Source organism: Kogia breviceps, chromosome 12 (genome assembly GCF_026419965.1).
Source record: "Kogia breviceps isolate mKogBre1 chromosome 12, mKogBre1 haplotype 1, whole genome shotgun sequence".
In the NCBI taxonomy this organism is placed as follows: Eukaryota; Metazoa; Chordata; class Mammalia; order Artiodactyla; family Physeteridae; genus Kogia; species Kogia breviceps.
The window spans coordinates 57,298,520-57,322,497 of record NC_081321.1 but is presented as its reverse complement, the minus strand read 5'-3'; the positions used below and the strand labels follow the sequence as shown (position 1 = coordinate 57,322,497).

Below are 23,978 nucleotides of genomic sequence, written 5' to 3'. Positions count from 1 at the left end.
TATTTCCATCCCTAGCAAGGACATGGGAAATTTTCAATTTTTATTAAAATTACTTACCAGAATTTTTCTTGTCATGTCCTCGGCTTATAATCTGGAATAACTTGCATTGGTTACTGTAAACCATGTTTTCCTGTATCCTGGGTTTGAAAGCAAAAATGCAACAGAATTGGTCTTCAAGCTTTCCATCATCCCTTCCCTGCCAATGCCTCCATCCATTATTTCCTTTTCTATTTCTCTAGCCAGAAAGAAACAGACATTCCAGAGTGGTTCTCATCCTCCTAGACAGGAATACACATAAAGGCTGGCAAATATGTCACATGATGTCTGCATCTCAAAGTTTAAAAGGTGTTCTGATGTCTGTGTTCAAGGTCTTATAAGAATCACAGAGAATTAAAAACTGAGAGCAGATCAATATGTGTGTGTATACATGTGTGTGCACATGTGTACATGCATACATGCACACGTTTTGATCCCTTTGTTACATTTGGGGATGTGTGTAGGTATGTGCATGCCTGTGTGTGGTTGCACAGGCACTGATTCCCTTTGTGCTTGGTAATTCTAGGGATCTGTAATAAAGGCTGGAATGTAAGTGCTGGCAGATGATTGACTTTCCTCAACTAGTGATGAGAAAAGGAGGAGTAGGAAGATACAGTCAAAGGGGACCTGATGGTTAAACATGGGGTGAGTGAGTCCAAGTTTGGTGAGCCAGATTATGTGTTTCTGAATGGAATCGATTTTCAGGCTGTCCAAATGTACACGGCATATTTATGAAGAGAACAGACAACCCCCACTTGATTCTAAAGCTGTCCCCTGACTCAGTGTCCACATATACACTATGGTAAGACTTTATAGCTCGCAGCATCTAAAGAGCTCAGAAAACTCTTTCTAGACAGTTGCATGATCAAGATTGCCTCCTCCCTTTATTTACATTGTCCTCTCTTCTTGCCTACTTACGAATCTTAGGCCATTGTGAGGTCTCACATCTTGCTGTTCAGGGAGGTTGGTCGGAAGCCAGAGGGAATCAATGTAGATGAATGTGCTGACAGAAGAGATGCTGGCAGTGGAGAGGTCTGTCGACCACAAACCCCAGCAAATTCTGGTCATTGAAGGGGGAGAGTGTGTTTGATGAAAAATGTCCCAATAGCTGCAGAAAACTGAGCCCAGAAAACAACAATAGTAACAACATTTACGGAAAATATAATCATACTTCTAGGCTTGGCAATGAATGATATTTCCATACAAAATAATGAAAACTCAGAATCTGAATTGCTATAAAACTTTGATATAAGTATATTGCAGGATGGGGTAGAAGATAAGAGAGCTAGAAACCTCATACACTTTAATGTCTAAATTGACGAACGGGGGCTTCCCTGGTGGCGCAGTGGTTGAGAATCCGCCTGCCAATGCAGGGGACACGGGTTCGTGCCCCGGTCCGGGAAGATCCCACATGCCGCGGAGCAGCTGGGCCCGTGAGCCATGGCCGCCGAGCCTGTGCGTCCGGAGCCTGTGCTCCGCAACGGGAGAGGCCACAGCAGTGAGAGGCCCGCGTACCACCAAAAAAAATAAAAATAAAAAATAAATAAATAAATAAATAAATAAATTGACGAACGATAGCAGCGTGTGTGTATTATTTAGAAAAATGGACCCAGTTCAAGAATAAAGAGCTTAAAGAATATAAAATAGTTGCCTTTGGAGAGTGAAATGTGTATGCGTGAGAGAAATATAGCTCCAGCAGTAAGCTTACTAGTCCCATTCAACTTCTGAAATCACATTCATGTATTACTATGATAAAAACAACATTTAAAATAATTGAACTTTGTCCAATTCCATAAATCACAAATACATTGGGAAGTCAGCATTACTAACTTCTCACTCCCTGTGTAAAGGCAAAGGACCACAGCATCTCCCAGCTTGCACACTCCACAATTTGGAGCCCTCTATGCCTTGCAATCCAAAAACACTGTAACTGGGACAGTGAATTCCCCTGGGCTAGAGTCTCTATGAAGGTCTGTTTTCAACATTCCTGGGTTTTCTGCACACACAGCCTTCATATACAGGAGATATTATTGGTAGTTTTGTTGAAGGAATTATTTGCTAACATTGAAATAATTTGCAATGAGACAAATATTGGCAGTAAGAGGCTGTTTTAAAAGGAACATACCCTTCCAATTGCCACTGGTGACCATAAATTTACATTCTAAAGGAAGAGGAAAACAAAGTAGTGAAATAGCAACTCTTGGTTTGAAGAGAAGGGTAATAGCCCCTTGGGAGTTCACACAATTCTTCTCTTGAATTCAGTTGCACTTCTTCGTTGTTTATTTGAACATACCTGGTTTCACAGAAGTAATCAAAGATTTTTATTTCTCTTTGTGCTTATCTTTTAGTTACACACCAGAGGCCTTACCTGAAACTTGAACACTGGGGAGAGGCTGTTCCAGACAAAACTACCAAAGCTCAGAGCCAGAGATTCCCTGGTGACAAAAGCTTTTAAATCCAGTCGAAACGGAGAACTGCATAAAGCAGCAGAAGGGTCAGCTGCAAGAGGTGCCCTGCCGCTCAGCACAGGGTAACCAGATTCCCTGCCGAACTTGGGGAGAGACACCAGGAGCACTACCTTCAGCCAGGTAAATGATGCCGATTCTAAACCCAACAATCTCTGGGTGGGGTTGGAAAGTTATTCCTGGAGCGAACAATACCAGGCACTGGGCTTGAGCACTCCCAACCTGCGTGCCAGGCACCCCACCCACCAGCTCTGCCGCGCCTGTGGCTCAGCTCCAGGCCCCCTGCCTTTCAGTCCACGCTCCCAGGCTCCTCTGTCTCAAGAAGATAAATGGGGACAAAAGATACAGTTTGGTGGCTACTGCTGTCACTGCTGCCTGTGGAACTGTTTGAAATATCAAAGAACCATTACAAACCCAGAGTGGCAGCGAGTGTGTTGAACATACACTCATCATAGTGGACTAGAAATCAAAGGGTCTGTGTTCAGTTATCAGCTCCACTACTTCTCAACTTATAACATTAGTCTAGTTACCAACTAGTAAATGTCCACTACAAAGCAAAAGCTCCATAATTGTTTGTTAATAAATGTTGAAGTCATTTAAGCTTTTTGGGCCTCTTCTGCTCTATAGTAAAAATAAGGAGGTTGGTATGTTGGTAATAATGATGCCTACTGTTATTTACGGAGCAATTACAGTGTGCTGGGCACTGTTGTGAATTAATTAAATCCTTTAGTTGTCACAAAAACCATATCTCCTTTAAACATACAAGGAAATCAAAGCACAGAGAGGCTAAGTAACTGGTCCAAATTTATTCATTTGGTAAGAGGCAGAAGCAAAAATCAAAACTTCAAAGCCCATGTGCTTACCCACTTTGCTTTTGTCAACTTCCAGCTTATATTATTATTATTATTCTCATTTTGTCAATTGTTATCATCAATGGGAAGATGTTTAATCTCTTCTTGCAATTCTATGTATACTGCCTGTTATTACGTCTCATAGATTGATCCTCCATGTACCCATCAATAGTTGAGCCTCCAAACATCACTGAAAAGCCTATTTATAATCCAGATATGAGAAATCGGGAATTTTGTACCTACCTGTGGATACAGTATAAAGTGAAGAGGGATAGCAAGTATGTTGGATGACCGAATCACCAACCAAAACATGCTAACAGGCAACATAAAGGAGCAGATCTAACAGGGTACAAGGACTGGGATTATACATAGCTGTGTACTGCTGAACCAGCTCTCTGAAATGGGAAGACTTGATGTGTAATTTCCCTAAGCAACCTTACGGGCCAAGAGCTGAGGTATGCAGAGGAGCCCCAGTCATATGGGAAGAAAAGCACAGGACTTGGCTTTCGATGATTGAATGGCTGTACAACCCTGGCCAAGTCTGTTTACCTCATTGAACCTGTCTCCACTTCTGTAAAATGGGGATGTGTCAAGTACCTCACAGGCTTGTCATGAGGATTGAATGGGATGACAAGGAGAATACGTAGCAAACTTTAAAGACTTGCTACTCAAAGTGGTGCCACAGACCGGCAGCTTCAGCATCACTCAGGAGTTTGTTAGAAAGGCAGATCTCAGGCCCCGACCCCAGATCAACTGAGTCAGAATCTGTATTTCAACAGGCTCCCCAGTGCTACATCCACGGAAGGGGACAGAGGGAAGGGGAGCAGATTTCAGGCTTGGAAATCTGTCCTCCTATCTCAGCTCCACTTCCCTTTGTGTTAGCTTCATTCTCAGGCGAGCAGTCCACCGTGATGCTGAGAGGCCACAGCGGCTCCAGGCTTACTCCTGCCAGCTTAACAACTCCCACGGAGAATACCTCTTTGCTTATAGTTCCAGTCAGACTCCCAGGGATGGTTCCGGTGGGATTGATTTGGGTCACATGCTTACCACTAATCCAGTTGCAGTTGCCAAGGGAATGCAATATTTTCTTTGCTCAGGCTTGGGTTCTTCTCTGGAGTGAGGGAATGGTGTCAACATCACCTGATTCACAGGGACTGAAAGCTGGGCAAGGTAACTGCAAAAAGAAAATCGGTGGGTGCTACAACCAAAATAAGGAGGAAGGCATTCCAGGAGATACCATGAGCATGAGCACCTGAGACTTAAAAATGAGAAGTCAGGGGCATCCCTGGTGGCGCAGTGGTTGAGAGTCCGCCTGCCGGTGCAGGGGACACGGGTTTGTGTCCTGGTCTGGGAGGATCCCACGTGCCGCGGAGTGGCTGGGCCCGTGAGCCATGGCCGCTGAGCCTGCGCGTATGGAGCCTGCGCTCCGCAACGGGAGAGGCCACAACAGTGAGAGGCCTGCGTACCGCAAAAAAAAAGTGGGGGGGGGGGGGCGCAGAGTGACCAAAAGACTTGTGGGCATTTGTGACATATGGCTGGCCCTTGCCCACTGCACAAATGTTTCTCAAGCCTTCACCACAGAGAGTGCAAGTGGTAGCTGTGGATGAGTCAGTCACTGTCCTGAGGCTCAGCCTCCTCATCCAAAGTCTCATCTCCAGTTCCCTGAGTCATCCCGTGCCCCACCCAACTTGTTTTGCCTTTCCCACAGTTTTCCTTGAATCTTCTGGGACAGATGACCAGTTCTTGGAGCCGAAAAAGAGAAGGGGTGTCTTTCAGAAAGAGGAGTGCCTCTCCCATAAGCAAAGCTAGCAGAAGAGCTTGCTCAGGTGGGTAGAGGCGTTAATTATTCACTTAGCAGTTCCTGGTGCATTTAAAAGCAGCTTCTTTCTTAGAAAAAATTGATCCCTATGTAACTGCTACCTTTTTTCCATTGCTCTGTTTAAACACACACACACACACACCCACACACACAATACTCATCATCCTTTTAAATCCAGATAGGTCAGATATCTCTTCCTGCTTGAAGCCTCTCTTTTTCCTCCCTCTAATCGTCTTTCTCATTTACCTGAGAGGCAGGATGTATCACCCCTTCCCTGTACTCTCCCAGCACAATGTCAATGTCACATTTACAGCACTTTTCATATTGTGTGATGGCTGTCTGGCTAGTCCACCAGACAGTGGATGCCTCAGAAAGGTCAGGAAGGATGCCAGACTTCTCTTGTGCCTCAGCTCTGTACTCAGAGTCTGGCAATAGAAAGTCCTCCACAGATGTTAAAGTGAATGAGAGAGTGAGAGTGAAAATGAGCAAACTGTTACAGAGCTCGGGGGTTGAATATGTGGAAGATCATCTATACTGGAGTGTTTTCTTAGAGGTAAATAGCCCTGCATGAAGTGACTAAGAACCTTTTTCTTCTTAACATAATCTTGAGTAGCTTCTCTACAGTAGAAAATTCCAGAGACTGCTCCTAAGAGCCAAGAATACCTACACTAAAAGGAAATGTTCTTCCATAATTGTATAGGATGAGAAGCTTGAGATCTTACAACTCACTTCAGGGGAAGACTACAGCAGTTTAATTACTGTCGTAATTCATTCAATGTTTGGATACAGTATGAAACACTCATTAAAGACTTTACAATTAATCTGCAATTAATTTAGATACTTACATAGTTGTGCTGTACAGAATAAAATGCAGAAATATAAATATAAATGATGAATAATAAGCCATAATGGACTATTAGGGTCTGGAATCCTCTAACAGACAATAGACCATTTGACTTTCTAGTTTCTATTGGAAGTCATTTAGGGATGTTTTAGATGTGCTGAGAGAAGAAGATAATAACACTATTATTCCCAATAATAGCAAAAAAATCACAATGAAAGAGTGAGAGAAATTCAAATCTGTTTCTGTATGTCATCTTGCCATACTCCCTGGTAAATGAGAGGCAATGTTTCTATTTACTCACCTTTCATTTAACAAATGTTGATTGAGCATCCGTTGTGTGCTACATGTTTTCCAGTTGAAGAAGATGGTGGATGGAAATGTAAGTATCTTACTCTAAGTATGATGGACTGAAGCTCATTAAGGGAAGTGAGAATTTCTTACTTACTCTTTCAAAATAATGTCTTCCCAGGGACCATCGTTAATGATTCTTGTACTTGTACACTTTCCACTTTACAAAGAGGTTTTACATAAATATCTCATGTAGGGTCCACAGTAATCCTTAGTGTAGGCAGGACTATTATGGATCCAATTTTGCAACTGGGGAAGTGAAATAAAGTATCCAAGATGACACCAATGGCGAGTTATCAAGCCAGGACCAGGACCAAGAAGTTTCCTGGCTCTGAGTCTAGTCCTTTTCTCAGTTATTCTGCATTTAAACAGGAGGTCAGACTGGTGCAGCTAAAAATGGCTTGAGAATTCAACTCTGGCAAAGACATGTTATCAAGAGTCTTTCTAAAATGTGATCTTGTTTATATTTGTATGGGGCCATGAAGAAATTGAAGGATTGAGATTATGATCTTTGGCATCCATCCCTTCCTCCAATAATACATCCTAAGAATTGACAGACTTTCTCCATTCACAGAATCCAGCCAAGAAAAGAGGGAGCTGTATATGGAACACTGTTGGTAAACTGGAGGTTTCTGAAGCTGTGCTTCTGCAAGCTTTAAACAACCACTCATCAAAAATGCACTAGATTTTAAATCCTTGGATGCTTCTTAAGAGCTCAACTGGCTCTTTAGAATCAGACACAAAAATCAATCACATATGTCCTTGAAGAAATGAAAACCAAAACACTTTTGGCTTTGCCAAGTGAAGTTTTTCCTGAAGTGTTCCTCAGAGTGAGGTTGATATTTAACATTCTTAAGTGAGCTGTTAAGCCCTGGTGCAATATAAATAGATGTAACTTAGTGGCTGGTGACAGGAGATTCCCCTCATGTCTGTCCCTCTGCCCTCTATTCTGTATTATGACTAAATGGACTCTAATAAATCCTATCAGCTCACAGGGCCTGGTAAGTGTATCACTTACCAGAGCCATTAACATGTGAGTGCCTTTTTGGTGGGTCATTATCTGTGTTGGTGGTCTTCTGCAAACTTCAAAGAGTTGTGAAGAAAGGAAAAAATTTCCAAAGGGTAAAGTGATGTAATGCTATTGACTGAATTGTCTCACTGTTGAATTCATATGCTTGTTACTGAACCAAACTTGGGTCCATTCACCTGACGTTGAAGCAAAGCCAATCTACTGACAACAGTTGTGGTGAAGGAAAGTACAGCATTTATTGCAGGGTTTATCTCCAATCAAGGAGAATGAGCAGCTTATGCTCAAAGATCCAAACTCCCCAATGAATTTTAGAGAAGGGTGTTTAAAGACAGTGTGAGGGAGAGGGTTGCAGGGTGCTTGATCAGCTTGTGCGCAATTCTCTGATTGGTTGATGAGGTAACAAGGTGATGTTTCGGGAATCTCAACCATCAACCTTCTGGTTCCAACCAGTCTGGGGTTTACGTGCTGGTGGTCAGCGTGCAATTAACTTCTTCCACCTGATGGGGGTTTTAGTATCTGCAAAGCAATTCAAGAATATGGCTCAGGATATTATCAATAGCCCTTGAGGAGAAACTAAAGGTCCTTGACTTTGTTTTATGGCTAAACTATTATTTTTGTCTGCTTGACTGTTTTCCTTTGTTTCTTCATTTTCTCACTTCTCTGATTAAATTTGCTCTTTGGAACTCGGAGAAGGCCTAGGAGGCTAAAGCTTTTCTATAAACAAGAGGTAAGGGATAAGGGGGTGGTCTGTCCCTGGAAAGGCCCCCGGGGTTCTGCTTGGTTTTATGTTGAAGTCTAGTCCCCAGTGTGATGGTATCTGGAGATCTGATTTGGGGAAGGTAATTAGGTTTAGACAAGGTCATGAAGATAGGGCCCTCATTATGGGATTAATGCCCTTGTAAAAAGAGAGACCAAAGAACTTGATTTCTCTATCTCTCTCTCTCTCTCTCCCTCCCTCCATATGCATGCATTAAGGACAGATCATGTGAGGACACAGTGAGAAGGTGGCTATCTCAGCTCAAGAATACAGCCCTTACCAGCCACTGAGCCTGCTGGCAGCTTGATCTTAGACTTTACAGTCTCCAGAACAGAGAGAAATAAATTCCTGTTGTTTAAGCCACCCAATCTTCAATTTTGTATGACAGCCCACGCTGAATAAGATTTGTATATAGTGCAAGTAGATTAATTTAACACCAGAAAATCTGGCTCACCTCTTATCCTTGCTTAACCTATTTCTGCCTCAGTCTCCTTATCTGTAGAGTGGGGAACTGTGAGTAACTCCCCTCATTCCCAACATCACAAGGTTCTTGTGAGAATCCAGTAAGAGGAGGTTTGTAAACTGCCAACAGAATTGCTTTGTTGCTCTTCTCTGAGGATCTTTAGTTTCATGACTCAAATAATGTGTTGTTGGGAATCTGCCACTAAAGTTGAAATTGAAAAATTGTGTAGGAAAAATAAATAAAAATAAAAATGGAAGAAAAGGTAGGTTTAGAGCTCTACAAAATGTTTTTATTTTTAAATGCTGGAGGTCTGAACCCATACATGCTAATTGTTTTAAGTGAATTTTTATGGTGTGGTAGTTTAAAAAAAAAATCAGACAGAGCTTGAGTTCCTGTATTAGAACTCAAGAAAAATCATTGTAATCTTACTTGTTATGTGTTATTGTATATTTTATAGTATTTATATTTTATATCATATAGTATTCTTTATGGTATTTGGAAGCTAATTAAATTAATGCGCAGTTGAACTCATGTTATCACAAATGATGCCTTGTGGCAGCATGTGATATTTCAGCCTAGCTGTTATGGACTTCATTTCTTACTTTTTTAAAATAATTTTTTAAATTTTAGAACAAATTTAGATTTATTTTGAAAAATTATGAAACTGATACACAGAGTTCCCATAAATCCCACACCTAGTTTCCCCCATTATTAACATCTTAACATTAGTATGGTATATCTGTCCCAGAAAATGAACCAATATTGATACTGTACATTATTATTAAGTCCACACTTTATTCAGATTGCTTAGTTTGTATCTAATCTCCTTTTGTGGTTCTAGGGTGCCCTCTAGAACACCACATTTAGTTACCATGTCTTTTTAAGCTCCTCTTGGGAATTCCTTGGTGGTCTAGGGATTAGGACTCTGTACTTTCACTGCTGTGGGCCCAGGTTCTATCCCTGGTCCAGGAACTAAGATCCTGCAAGCCATGCGGCATGGCCAAATTTTTAAAAAACATTAAAAAGCTCCTCTTGGCTGTGACCATTTCCGAGACTTCCTTTTTTTTTTTTTTAAATTTATTTATTTTTTTGGCTGCATTGGGTCTTCGTTGCTGCACGCAGACTTTCTCTAGTTGCAGGGAGCAGGGGCTATTCTTCGTTGCGGTGCACGGGCTTCTCATTGCAGTGGCTTCTCTTGTGGAGCATGGGCTCTAGGTACAAGGGCTTCAGTAGTTGTGGCACATGGGCTTCAGTAGTTGTGGCACACGGGCTCTAGAGCGCAGGCTCAGTAGTTGTGGCGCACGAGCTTAGTTGCTCCGTGGCATGTGGGATCCTCCTGGACCAAGGCTCGAACCCGTGTCCCCGCATTGGCAGGCGGATTCTTAACCACTGCACCACCAGGTAAGTCCCCTCAGACTTCCTTTGTTTTTGGTAACCTCCAGAATTTTGAGTAGTGCTGGTCAGATATTTTGTAAAATGCCCCTTGTCTGGGATTGGTCTGATGTTCTGCTCATGATTAGACTGGGGTTATGGGCTTTTGAGAGGAATACTCTTATAGACATTTTAATCCTGTGAATTTGGGAATACTCCAGTAGAAATTCAGAAATTCTCTGGCACAAGGAAAAATTTTTTGGCCTGAAGCAGCCTGGTCCACAGTGGACATCTAACAACTGGAGAAGTGCTGTAAATACAAAAAGAAACTTACAGCAAAGTCTATTCTAGTCCTAACTGATTCCAAGAAGCCATAGATTGCCACAGGTCTATTCACTATCTTAAATCCTTTCATTCTGAAGTCTTTCAACACATCTCCTGTAGTAAGTTTTCTGTGGGGAAAAGACTTTCAGTTTTTTATGGATTAGTGGGAAAACAGTATTCATTTTACAGAAATCTCCTTATAAGCAACATTACTCAACTAGATATCTGAAACCCCCATATTATCCTGAACATATGTGAGTGAATAAGAACATGGGATTTATGTGCCAAAAAGAACTCCTGTAACTTGGCTACTGACCAGTATTTACCAGTAGAAGAGTCAAATTAATGGAGTCTCTCCTACACCAAGCCCCTGGGATGTTATTTTAAAAATGGAGTGGCAACTCCAATATCTAGACTGAGGTCATGCTGGGACAGGCTGATACTACAATTCAGGAGAACCAAGTTTGAGTTTGAAGCTAAGAAACTGGAGGAATCCTGAACTCCCAAGAATTAACTACTTTATTTAAGTTTCTACAAAGCCTGTGCTGTTGGGCTTCCCTGGTGGCACAGTGGTTAAGAATCCACCTGCCGATTCAGGGGACACGGGTTCGAGCCCCGGTCCGGGAAGATCCCCCATGCCGCGGAGCAACTAAGCCCTTGCGCCACAACTACTGAGCCTGCGCTCTAGAGCCCACAAGCCACAACTACTGAAGCCCATATGCCTAGAGCCTGTGCTCCACAACAAAAGAAGCCACCGTAATGAGAAGCCCACGCACTGCAGAGTAGCCCCCACTCGCCGCCAACTACAGAAAGCGGCACACAGCAACGAAGACCCAACGTAGCCAAAAATAAATAATAAAATAAATAAGTTTATTTTTTTTAAAGGCTGTGCTGTTAGTAAAAGGGAAAACAATTTTCCAAATATAGAAAAAATATAAACATGTAATACACATGCCTATGTTCTATGCAGTTTGGTTTTTACAGTTGATGGAATGCCTCTGTGTGTGTAAGTGTTCAGTTACTCAGTCCCTTAATTATCCCACTGTAATCTTTATTCTGTTCTGTATAACAATAACAGCTTATATTTATTTAGAGCCTATCTCTGCTTTATTTTATATCATTTAATCCTATCTATTGCAGATACTCACTGTCCTCTTCTATAAATGAGGAAATTGAGGCTTAGAGAAGTTAAGTAACTCGCTCAAGGATACACAAAGTCAGGATTCAGGACCAAGGCAAGGACTGTTTGGCTCCAAAGTCTCAGCTCCTACTGGGTTAAACTACCTTTGAGTCCCTAAGTTATTTTGAAATGACTTTTGTGTCAGTAAGGAACATGTCTTTTCTTAATAGCTCTTGTAATTTCCATCCATGTGGTACGTGTTTCATCACATTTGAAAATAAGGAAATGGGGACTTATTCCTACTGATTACCACTGTAATGGGCGAAAAAATATCCAACTGCCTCATCCTACTTGACTCATAGGCTAAACACGGTTCTGGGACCCAATTCCACTGTATGGAGGAGTCTCAACCGCACAGCACCAAACCATTCTCAGACACTAGTGAGGTGTCCAGCAACTCAGCTCGGTTCTCCTACTGTCTCTCGGGGCACAGCTGCAGATTCCACCGGTCAAGGGCTCAGTCCTACAGGACGCCCCACCACCCACCCCGCCCACTTCAGATGCCAGATGCAAGCCCAGGTTATCATGTGTGCTTCTGACCTACCAACTATAGATTAGAGTTGCCCCCATCCCCCGCTTTGGGTTTGATTAATTTGCTAAAGTGGCTCCCAGAACTTAGAGAATCATTTTACTAACTAGATTCTGTGTTTATTATAAAAGAATATAACTCAGGAACAGCCAGATGGAAGAGGTACACAGGGTTAGGGGCAGAGAAGGGGTGAAGAACATCCATGCCCTCTCCAAGGCTGCCAGTCTTCCCAAATCTCCACGTGTTCACCAACCCATAAGCTCTCTGAACTCTGGATTCATTACATAGGCATGATTAAATTATGCCACTGGTGATTGAAATCAGCCTCCAGCTCCTTGTCCCTCCCCTGAAATCACGGGTGAGACTGGAAGTTCAAACCCTCTAATCACATGATTGGTTGTTCTGGTAACCAGCTCCCATCCTTTTGTGCCATCCAAATGTCACCTCACTAACAAAACAAAAGACACCTTTATCCCTCTCAGGACTTAGGGAATTCCAAAGGTTTTAGGAGCTCTGTGCCAGGAATGGGGGACAAATCACATATACATTTCTTATTGTAAATTACAGTATCACACATGCCAACAGTAAGATAAGCCATTCAGCAGCCCTGCTATCTGAAGCTAGAGCTAGAGTGGCTTGAATTGCCATGTCCTAAAATATAGTGTATTAATGAAAATTTTAAGGTATAGGAAGGTCAACAGATCAGAAGATGATCACCATTGAAAAGGTAGTTTGTTACAGTTGCCAAGAGGAGGGGACATGCCACGTCTTGGGGGACCACACTGGGAAGCACCAGGGTCAGTCAGGAGCAACCTTGGGCAAAAGCCTTTATTGTGGTTTCCACGGAAGGAACAGGTGAGGCAGGGGAAACAGGCTTAGGACTGGCTAGTTGAGTAATCATAGCAGGCTCTGGGCTATAGGGGCTGTCCCCAGTTGTCTGGTACATGGCCCTGAAGTGATTAGGGCAGGTGGATAGTGGCCCCCAGTATGAGAACTTGATAAAGGAGGTGGTTGGAGTGTGAGCTCCGGATTGGCTGGTTTGTATTTGAAAATCGCTGGTGGGCAAGTTGTTTACTATCTCTAGGAACTGGCTAATCCTGGGAAGTGGAGTTCCATGAGGGTTAGCAAGACCCCAAGACGTCAAAACATCAGAATACAGAAAATAAAAGATATAGTTGATACACTCCAGCTAGAGGATTTCCGGCTCTTCTAAGTTGGGAAGGGCATACAAATCTACCCATAAACCAGGCAGAAATATCCAAAGCTAATTCAGCTATAAACAATGGAAATGGGTCTTAATGCCCTGTAAGAGAACCCCTTATATGTAGAGGAAGAACAACAAATCGATGACAACTGGAAGATCAAATGCAACTATCTGAGCCTAGACTGGGTTACCTTAAAGGACTTGTCACAGGCTAGTGCTTCCCAAGAGGATACAGAAAGTTAGCATCCATCAAACCTTACAAAGTAGAACTGCAATTATTTTTCTTAAACCCAATTTATTAGCAAGCTACATTTTCTACGCTAGTGTATGTAGTATGTATGCGCGTGCACACACACATACCTACACATAGCAATAGTTTGCCTAAATGTGAGCTCAGCATCAGATACCATCCACCCCTACCCGCAACACACATATGGTTATCACAAATTCTCAAGAGTCTGTGTTTAGTGGGTCCAAGTTGACACGCCTGAAATAGGCCTTTTTGTTTTTCTCAATAGCATTGAGATACATTAAGACAAAGTAAAGTTAAACCTACCCATTTTGACTTCACAGCTTCCTTAATAGCAGAAGCAGTATTTTCAAATCCAACAGTGCTGTATACTCCAGGAAGCGTTTTCCTCATAGTCATGGCAAAATCAAACACCACATTATCTCAAGTTCCAGCAAACACTTTATTCTCCTCATTAATGTCTCAAAACTGTTGGAAGCCAAAGCCTGGAAAAAGCCCTTTGGCAATAAATGTGAATGTTTTACAAAGAGAAGAAGGAAGTTGCAAGAGGTTGTAAATTTCCGTTAACTGTATTTGAGTATTTTTCTTTGGTAAAGTCCCCAAACAAACTTGAATAAATTAGACACAGTGTCGATAGAAGTAAAAGAAGTAGTCTGTAAAGAATATCCCAGCAAAATAAGAATCTGTTGAACAGTCAGCTAAATCCTGTCAGAACAAGGGGGAAAAGAAAAGAGAGAATGATTAATGTAAGAATTAATTGTAGCTAAAGTTTATTTATTTATCTATTTATTTATTTAATGGCTCATTTCTTTCTCACTGAAAAAAAAAAGAAAAAAAGAGAGCTTACCGGTGCAGCTACCCGGAAATGGTATGTGCTGTCAAAGAATGGGGCTGCAGGGAGGCTCCAAATGTGCTGATATCCCTAAATAATGAATGAAAGAGAGATCCATTTCATAACTATATTTTACACTCAGTTGGAAAGAACATAGGCTGAAAAAGCATTCCCTTGACTGCTGTAGGAGAGGTATTTGTGACAACAGCTTTTGATGGTGTTGCTGGAAAAGTCTGCAGCTTCTGAAGGATGAACAGAAGATGCTGAACAAAGCCCTGTGATCAGTCAGCAAAGGGAAACATTGGCCTGTGGCTCATGGCATCTCTCTCAGTGAGGAACAGAGGCTGTGCCACAACTGTAGACACACTTCTTCTAGAATGGGGACAGAATGCCGTGGAGCTGGAAAACGTTACCTGTGTCATCTCCTGGGAGACTTCTTGGTGGCTTTGCATGCCTTTGGCTTCCCTTTTACTATGGAAACATATATTTCCAAGGGTGAACTTGCACTGGAAGACTATCAATGGCTCTGTTGTGCTTCAAGAGACAAAGAAAAGAAAGGGCAAATGGAAGAGAAATTACCAGCTCCCACTAGGCTAACACCTTGAAAAGAAGAGGGATTAATGGGAACATAACTTGGAAATCCATTCAAAGTTCCAAATAGGCATGTTATTACACAAAGCTCACGGATGCCAATATACTAGTTCACATCTCATTATAACAGAAACTCAATCTCAGATGACTACTATTATGGACTGAATGTTTGTGTCCTCTCCAAAATTCATATATGTAAATCTTAACCTCTAATGTGATGGTGTTAGGAGGTAGAGCCTTTAGAAAGTGACTAGGTCATGACGGTGGAGCCCTCATGAGTGGGAATAGTGCCCTCATAAAAAGGAGCCCAGGTCTTTTGCCCCTTCTGCCGTGTGAGGACAGAGAGAAGACGGCTACCTATCAACCAGGAAGTGGACTCTCACCAGACACCGAATCTGCTAGTGCCTTGATCTTGGACTTCCCAATCTCCAGAACTGTGAGAAATGAATGTTTGTGGTTTAAGCCACCCAGTCTATGGGATTCTTGTTATAGTAGCCTGGAACTGACTAAAACTAAACCTGAGATAACATATGACAGTCTCTAAAACCTAATCTCATGACTTAAATCACCTCAACATCAGAACTTCTTATCTCCCTAGATTTTTAAATAATTTTTGGATGTATTCCTTCTGTTTTCACTGGCAGCTGAATTTGCTTCCATCTGAAGTTTCCAGGATTTCAGATTCTGCAGACTCCTGCTCTGGGTAGGTATTGTTTGAATCAGAGAGGCAAACAACACAGGTAGGGATGTGTAGGTGAGCCCCGTTAGGAATTATAAGCCCTTCAAGCTATCAGGGTGGAAGACCTGTCAGAAAGAATGGTTCTTCTCTGGAGGCTGGCCCAAGAATCATCATCAAGAGGATGAGATCCATCTGCCTTTGGAAACAATATTTTTGCACAAGTGGGACAACCTACAATCTCGGTTGAGTATATGTGTTATTTTAAGATCACCCATGTTAGAAAGAAATGGTTCTAAATCTAAAAAGCCTGCTTTAAGGGCTTCCCTGGTGGCGCAGTGGTTAAGAATCTGCCTGCCAATGCAGGGGACACGGGTTTGAGCCCTGGTCCGGGAAGATCCCACATGCCGCAGAGCGACTAAGGCCGTGCGCCAGAACTACTGAAGCCCACATGCCTAGAGCTCGTGCTCTGCAACAAGAGAAGCCACTGCAATGAGAAGCCCACATACCACAACGAAGAGTAGCCCCCGCTCACTGCAACTAGAGAAAGCCCGCAAGCAGCAACAAAGACCGCAACACAGCCAATAAATAAATAAATAAATTTATAAATTTAAAGGGGGAAAAAAAAGCCTGATTTAGTGGTTCAAGATGACCTGCCACTTCAGAGGATATACCACTTCACTTATTTCCCTCCATTGAAGCTAGGAACGAATGAGGAAACGTTGTTCCAGGTTGCTCAGGGAGTGCTAGAGAATAGTACATTTAGCTTTTGCTCTGCCTGTAAATATGGTGGGTTCTAAGTCATGGAATTTTAGCTGCTTGAAACAAACCTTTCCAAGGCAAGCAGTTGGCTTGTGTCATTAGCTCATTGTAGAAGCAAAGTGGATGAGAGAAGGAGTATGAAGTCTGAGAGAAACAGAGGAAGAGATGGGGTGGGGAGGGGGGAGGGACTGAGGGAGGAAGAGTAACAGAACTGGGGAAGCAGAGGGAAAGTGGGGAGGACAGAGGAAAGGGAGAAAGGAAAGGGATAAGAGAGGAAACGTGGAAGGGACAAAGGAGAAACTAACATCAAGAGACACAAAATAAACACCATCTATCTTCATGGTGAGTATCTCACTGCGTAATTTCTGCAAAAGTCTTAAAGTACCATAATTATTTTAAATAGCTGATAAAATAGATTAAATTAGAGTTTTGTGGGTTTTGGAGGAAAGGCAGTCATAATATGAAGTGCCTGCTATATGCCAGGAAGGGCAATGTTCTTAAATATCTCATGTCACTGGGGAGGCAGGAAAGTGATGGTTACAAGGAAGGGCTGATTTGAAACCCAGCTCCACCACTTACTCGCTATGAGTTTCGGCACAGGCTTTTTGACCTCTCTAAACTAAGTGTTCCCATCTGAAAAATATAAACTAGGAAAAAAAATACCAACCTCAGCGGGTTGTTGAGAGGATTATATGACCCAGTAGTAAAGTGTAGAGTGTCTGGCATATAGTCTGTGCTCAGCAAATGGTAGTTATTAATTTCACTGTTATTATCTGTGATTCTCACAGCAGCTCTCCTTGTTATGGTATAATGTCAAACACATCTTATAAATGAATAAACAGTAGCTCAGAGAGGATAAGTGGTTTCCCCAAGATTACAGAATTAGTAAGTGACAGAGACAAAATGTGAACACTGGTCTGCCCACCTCCAACTCTTCTTTTTTTCAACTCCCTTGGGGGAAGGGGGTGGTGTCTGCATTAGCATTGCTCCCAGAAGCTCACAAAAATGTGCAGCCCACCATATCCAGGGGTCAGGGCCACACTATTATGCTAGTTCCCACCCCAATTCAAAGGGACACAGCCAGGGGCAGTCTGAGAGCATCAAACCCAGGGTCACTGTCACTTTGTAGGTATGAGTATACAGCACAGAGCCTTTCCATTCCACTGGAGGGAGCCTGGAAGGCCCCAACCTTCATTTTGAAAACCCCTCCCTCAAGCTGGCCTAACTCTCAACCCAACCAGTATTCTTTAACTGATAACTTTCCACCTCCTAACTTATTGATCAAATTGTGAAGGAAATTCAGTATTGTTATTCAAATAATGATAAAAACAGAATTGTCTTTTACAGCTATGCACTTACTTGATTTCCAGAGAGAATTTGACATTGGTGGGTGTGTACTTATTAACAGGAATACGGTAATTGTAATTTCCAGACCTAATTATGGAAAAAAAACCCACAAATCAGAATACTCAGGAAAGGGTTCAAAAGGCTTTTTTCTACTTTTTGTACACTATGTAAACTGTGAAATATTCTATAATATGTAACATACAGAAAAATCAAGTTTAACATGGCATAGTTTCATGTTTTTCAAAGACATACCTGTCAAACTTCAAAGTGATCTCTTTCGGATCTTACTATATATGAAATATACCACAAAGATTTATGATTTGTTAAAATACACAGAAGAAATGACAGAAAGTCAAATCCCAGACCAAATGCACAAAACTAAACAAATAGAAAATGACTTCAGTTTCCCTTAAGGAGATACAGATTTCAGAAGACAAATGAGGCAAAGTCCTCAAACTAACAATCCCTCTGGAAAGGAAAATTGGAAATAATAAATACCAGCTTTTTTACAGTAAACCACTCCCTTTTAGGCAACATTAGCAGGAAATATCATGTACTTTCAGAACTGGAATCAACTAAAATTATTATAGTCCTAATTACCATTTAGTAATGGAGAAAGCTGCAAGACAGAAATGCTTATCCAGACATTCCTCCCGCCCTTGACGAAGGATTCTTGGGGAAAAAGGGGAGTTCCATTGATCCATATTGTAATGAAAACTCTAGCAAAAAGACTTATTGTATCTAATACAAGTTCTTATGACTGGCCATCCCTTGAATTATATGGAGAAATAACTTAAAACCAGATAAATGAGGGAAAGAGCCAATCATTTTAAATTTCCGTTAATGAATATTAAACTGGGTTGTTAAAAATAAGAAAGCAAAAATAAAAGCAGTCGATCTGAACTGGGATCAGGAGGGCTTTGTCCTACTGTAGGAAGCTTAGGTAAATAGAATTCTTTTCCTACTATGTGCCTCCCAACATCTGTGTGCTTTCCAGGAACCCAACTCCTTAGCTAGTAAGTATCCTCATCTTACAGATGAGAAACAGGTATGCAGGGAGAATAAACATCTTGTCAAAGTGCTAGAATTTGAACCCAAATCATCTCACTCTTCATCACGTCATTCTACCAAACCAATTATGTCTGTCTCTGACTTTTTCAAGCTCACTGAGCCTCAAGTTTTGTAACAGCAAAATGGGGATAATACCAACCTCATGTGATTTTGTGAGAATTCAATGAGATAATGAATGTAAAGGTCACAAACAAATCATAAAGCACCATACAGGTTATTTTCAAAAGTCAGGACCATCAGCCTGAAGCCTAAGGTACATTAGGCTGAAAAAGAAATAAGGCTGAGAATCCGTAGGATTTGTGACACCAATTCAAAATACACAGCCTTGCCTTTAACCTAACAGGCTTAAATATTAGCAGGCTTAACTAAACCAGTAAATACTGATCAAATAAAGAAAAATAACTCCTTATTCTTAATGCCTACAACTTGCATATTGTGTTTGCTGAAGCTTCTATGCTTGCCCTCTGTGCGTCTAGATGCATTGTTACCTTGATGCAGCCAATACACTAGAGATGAACATTGCTGATAATTTTTGCAGTACCCAGATTTTTTTCTCTTAACTGAAAAGGTTAGGATAAGCTATATTTTTTCAATTAAAATTAAATTATATTAAATTAAAATAAATTAAAATAATGATATCCCTTGTTATTAAAATATACAAATGTCAGCTCACTCATAACCTGGAGCCATCGGTAATAATGTCTTTCCTTTTCTATAAAATTAACTAAGAGCTCTGTGCCTATGGTATGTGGCCTCAGAGAGTCACCCACAGAGCTGCCCCCTAAGCTTTTAGCTTCGGACTTACCCATTAAACCAGGAGACTGTAATCTTTGGAGCCGTGGTTTATTGACATTTGCTAATACCAACCATTTTATGATTCCGTCTTCCACCATGCAACAAATGTGTTTTCACTTAAGGGGCAATGTAAGCACACATTGGTTTTACCGGGTAGCATTAGCTTTCATTCCAGTCTCAAAAACACAGAGCCCTGAGTAAATTCCAGAAACAATCAGGGGATAATGGGGAGGCTTACCCACCCGCACTGGAGGCTTCTACTGCAATACCGATGATCTATTATTTGCTGGATTTCCATAATCTGAATAGAACTGATGGTTGTATCAATCCCTGAATTGAGAAGAAATAAAGTAAACTCTTCTGCAGAGAAAAAGAGCATTGTGCTCCAGCGCAGGCTCCAAACTGCAGAATGTGAAATAAGAGTTTCCTAGATAAATGGATTCCATTTGCATTCAAATGGGCAAAAAAAAGGAGAAGAAAGGGGAGAAGGCTTTTGTTGTTGTTACAGTAAATTTTAAGAAAACTAAAAAAAAAAAAAAAAAAAAAAAATACAAGCTCCAATAGACAGCCTCATAACATCCAAAAGAATGCCTGGATCGTGGAAGTCCTACTAAATTGAAATTTATTGAAAATGGAGAGCGCAATGTTATATGCAATCTGGCCAATAAAGAAAGATTCAACAAAAATCAGAAAACAGAAAACCAACTAAAAATTTAGCAGAAAAATAGAAGAAGAGAGCAGGAAGTTCAAATAAATTATTAAAATCCATGAAGATCAACCAAAAGGCCTAGTGGTATGCAACCATTTCTAATGCCTCTTTAATGGTTAGGCAGGCGTCAATTATCGAAACGTAATCCCATGGGTGTTTGTGGCAGAGTGCAGCCTCCGTCCCTGTGCCTTACTCCAGTAATGCTTTCACAGCTTGTTAGTATTCTGCTGGCTCCACAAAACTGAAGAAGAGAGTCACTTAAATATAAACTTACAGTCACTCCCCCAGTCAAGGTTGGTTAGCGCCTGTCCTGCCAAGAATGATGTGCTCCTGTCTCCTGAAGAGGAAAAAAGTCTGTCAGTCTTGAAGCTTGTTCAGGATGAGAAGAAACCCAGTGTGTGCCCTAGTTTGTCTCTGTCAATTGAATGTTTCCCCCACCTTTCAACCCATCACATCCCTATGCCATTTCTTACAGAGCTAGTTTACTGTCACCCTTCTCCAAAAAGCCACCTGTTTCGGACTGAATTATGTCCTCCAAGTTCTTATGCATGAAGCCCTCACCCCTGGTAACTCAGAATGTGACTGTGTTTGGAGATGGGCCTTTAAAGTGATAATTAAATTAAAATGAGGCTGTTAGTGTGGGCCCTAATCCAATCCGAGTGGCATTCTTATAAGAAGAGGAAATTAGGACATGAAGAGGCCTGCTTGCATGGAGGAGAGACCTTGTAAGGACACAGAGAGAAAGCAGCCATCTTTGAGCCAAGGAGTAAGGCCTCAAGCAACCAGACCTGGTAGCACCTTAATTTGGACTTCTAGCCTCCAGAACTGTGAGAAAATAAATTTCTGTTGCTTAAGTCACCTAGTCTGTGGCATTTCGTTATGGCAACCTCAGCCAACTAAGACACCATCCCGGATTAGATCACTGCAGCTCACAGCTACCCCCCTTCCACTGCCATGGCATGTATTATTACCGAATCCTCTAAGTGGTGATCAATCAGTGATACCTTCTCTATCACTGTACATTATCTCCGGATTGTTACTCTTCTTGTATCTTTGCCCTTTCTCAAAATCTCCAGAATAGGGAACCTCTACTAACATTCTTTGAATCATCTATAACTCCAAGCATAATGTGATCCACTCAGGAAAAAAGCGAGCTTAAGTTAAAAACTGAGCTGCAGCCAGCTGAGGAGAGGACTCAGATCACTGGTATGGGGCCAGAGCTCACTTGTGGGGAAGGAAGCCAGGGGAGTGGTTATGACCCATCAGAGCCGAAAAGGCATTTTAAAAGCAATATTGAAAAGGTAACCACTCAGATGACTGTTGTTAAGGCTATGGGAAAAAAATGTATCTTTTTAAAGTGGATGGTAAAAGCAACCATTTAGTGAGTTGTTAAGCAAACCTAACAAAAGAATTTTAAAGTTTTTGCAGTCAGTTTTTAAATTTGCAGATGTTTTCTCAAGTATATGTACTCTTTATTGCAGTCCTTCATTTTCATTAAACAATATCTAGGTTTTTCAATATAATTTTGGGCAAAACACAAAGACGTTAACCTTATTTAACAAGAGACATAAGTTAAAACAATATGTGCTGCTTTCACGGGAAAGAAAAAGAGACAAGAGCTAAAACAAGTTTCTGTATGGAATTTCAGGGTAGAAAGCAAAGCAACGGTGCAGACTTCTGGGGGTTAGTTGCTCCTAAGTATCTGTCTGGGTTAGTACTTCTCACACTAAGTGGAAGGGCTGGTTTTCTTGTCTAGAAACCTAACTGTGAGCTTTTGGAAGACTGCATCTTGTTCACTATTGTATCCCCACATAAGGCAATGCCAGGCTCAACTGTGGGGCTCACTACATATCTGTGGAAGGATGGAAGGAGGAGAGTCAGGGAAAGAGGAAGGAAGAGAGGAGGGAAAGCCAATCATGTATCTTCTAGAAAAATGTTTCCTCTTCCACGCTCAAAGGAGACACCCCTAGGGGATGGGTGCAGAGGGATGCTAGGAGTGGACTCGGGGAGCTGGGCTTCTTCATCCTGTTAGCAAATGGGAGTTAGACAACTTGAAGGCGAGGCAAGTTTCCTGAAATTCCTCCCCAGCGTGATGCTTTGCTTTAAGAAGAAATGGATCTTGATATATGGTGATTTTCTAGAAAATTGAATATTTCCCTTTACCTAAAAATGTATGTACTATCTAAAAGGGCTCCAGATTTCTTAGATTCCAGCTATTCAAATAGTAATTTTCCAGCACATGTCCCCTGCTATGAGTTTTGCTTATGACTGCTTCCATAGAAGGCTCATTTACAGGGCAAATGAGACATAAAGAGAAGGGGAAACCCGACTTCTCTATCCTGTCTGTTTTCTTTCCCTACCTTTTGTTCTATTTTCCTGCTGAATTTTCAGGAAAAAGGTCATTGTAAAGTCTGGCAATAGAACTACAGAGTTGCCTTACTTCCACAGAAGTGTATTTCTGGGTTCCTGGAGATGTAGAACCCTGTGATAAGATTTGTCATCTAATGGGATAAAGGGCTTTTTAACAGTAATAAAAAGGTGAAGTTGAGGAGAGATAATCTTGCAGCTTAGAATTATGAAAATGGCTTTTCAAAAGCAGGATTGGAAATAAATTTTGGGTCTCATGTAAAACACCTCCACCTTGTCACTTCTCTGAGGCAAGACTATTCAATTCCGAAAGGCTGGTTATTGGAAAACCATAAATTCTCCTGTAGTCATACAGGGGTGGCTCTCATTTTACAAGTGCCTTCCAGCAATATTCCCTATAAAGTTAATATACATTCCCAATGGTTTCCATCATAAAGTTGGAGATATATTTCACAATCAGCAGATGAGATCTCCCCATAAACTAAATTAGAAACTTCTGAAGAGGAGAGACTTAAGATGGTGTCCAACCAAAGTATATCCTGTCGTGGTAGAATGTGTGTGTTGCACTACTTGTAAAACTGCGCTGATGGTTGAGTCCCAATACATATTGGATACGTTTTTCTTTCATGATTGAAACAGGCTCAGGCCAAGAAAAAGTCAATGAGCCGAACCAATCGACGACTGAGTCCTTTAACACAGGGAAACATTTTCTTTCAATCATTGACTCTTCTCAGAGGTCTGGTCTCCAAATCAAAATAAGCATGAATTACAGATGCCTTTTGCTTTGTGAGATTTTAAAAGTCTTTACCAAATCTGTAGAACTCAACTGATGCTTTTTCCCACAGGCTCTTAAGTTTTTAATATCTAACTCTGATGCCTATTTAAATCTTTATTGGTTCCATAGATTAAAATCTGATGCATCACACTCAGTTCCTCAGAGTAGAAGCTGAATATTTTGAAATACCCACTTTCCACTTCCTATTAGTCTTATGCAAACCTTTTATTAAGTGTAAGAAGAGGGGATAACCTTTCTGAAAGACATTTTAAGCAACCAACTTAGGCCCAAAGGAAGAATAACAGCTTGAGCTCAGCATGTCATAAAAATGCTGATTTCCCTGTACTTATTTTACTAATAGTCTTACTCCTCAGGAAGGAGGCTCATAAATGTGTTCTGGGGCTTGGTAAACTATTAGATATTACTCCACACCTCACTGAAAGTTAGTCTAAGTTTTTGTTTTGTTTTTGTTTGCGGTACACGGTCCTCTCACTGCTGTGGCCTCTCCCGTTGTGGAGCACAGGCTCCGGACGCGCAGGCTCAGCGGCCGTGGCTCACGGGTCCAGCCGGCTCCGCGGCATG

General features: G+C 41.5%; 1 protein-coding gene across 1 annotated transcript in view; it reads right to left on the bottom strand.

Moving 5' to 3' along the window:
- Positions 1-13,587: 13,587 nt before the first annotated feature.
- Positions 13,588-23,978, bottom strand: part of MYRFL (myelin regulatory factor like) — a 120,983-nt gene continuing 110,592 nt past the window's right edge. Inside the window, exons 21-26 of the mRNA XM_059080214.2 lie at positions 20,529-20,591; positions 19,788-19,875; positions 17,692-17,766; positions 14,717-14,837; positions 14,319-14,393; positions 13,588-14,176 (exon numbers count right to left, since the gene is read on the bottom strand). Coding sequence (XP_058936197.1) covers positions 14,090-14,176; positions 14,319-14,393; positions 14,717-14,837; positions 17,692-17,766; positions 19,788-19,875; positions 20,529-20,591 — 509 coding nt within the window. The 3' untranslated portion in view covers positions 13,588-14,089. The remainder of the gene's footprint in view (positions 14,177-14,318; positions 14,394-14,716; positions 14,838-17,691; positions 17,767-19,787; positions 19,876-20,528; positions 20,592-23,978) is intronic.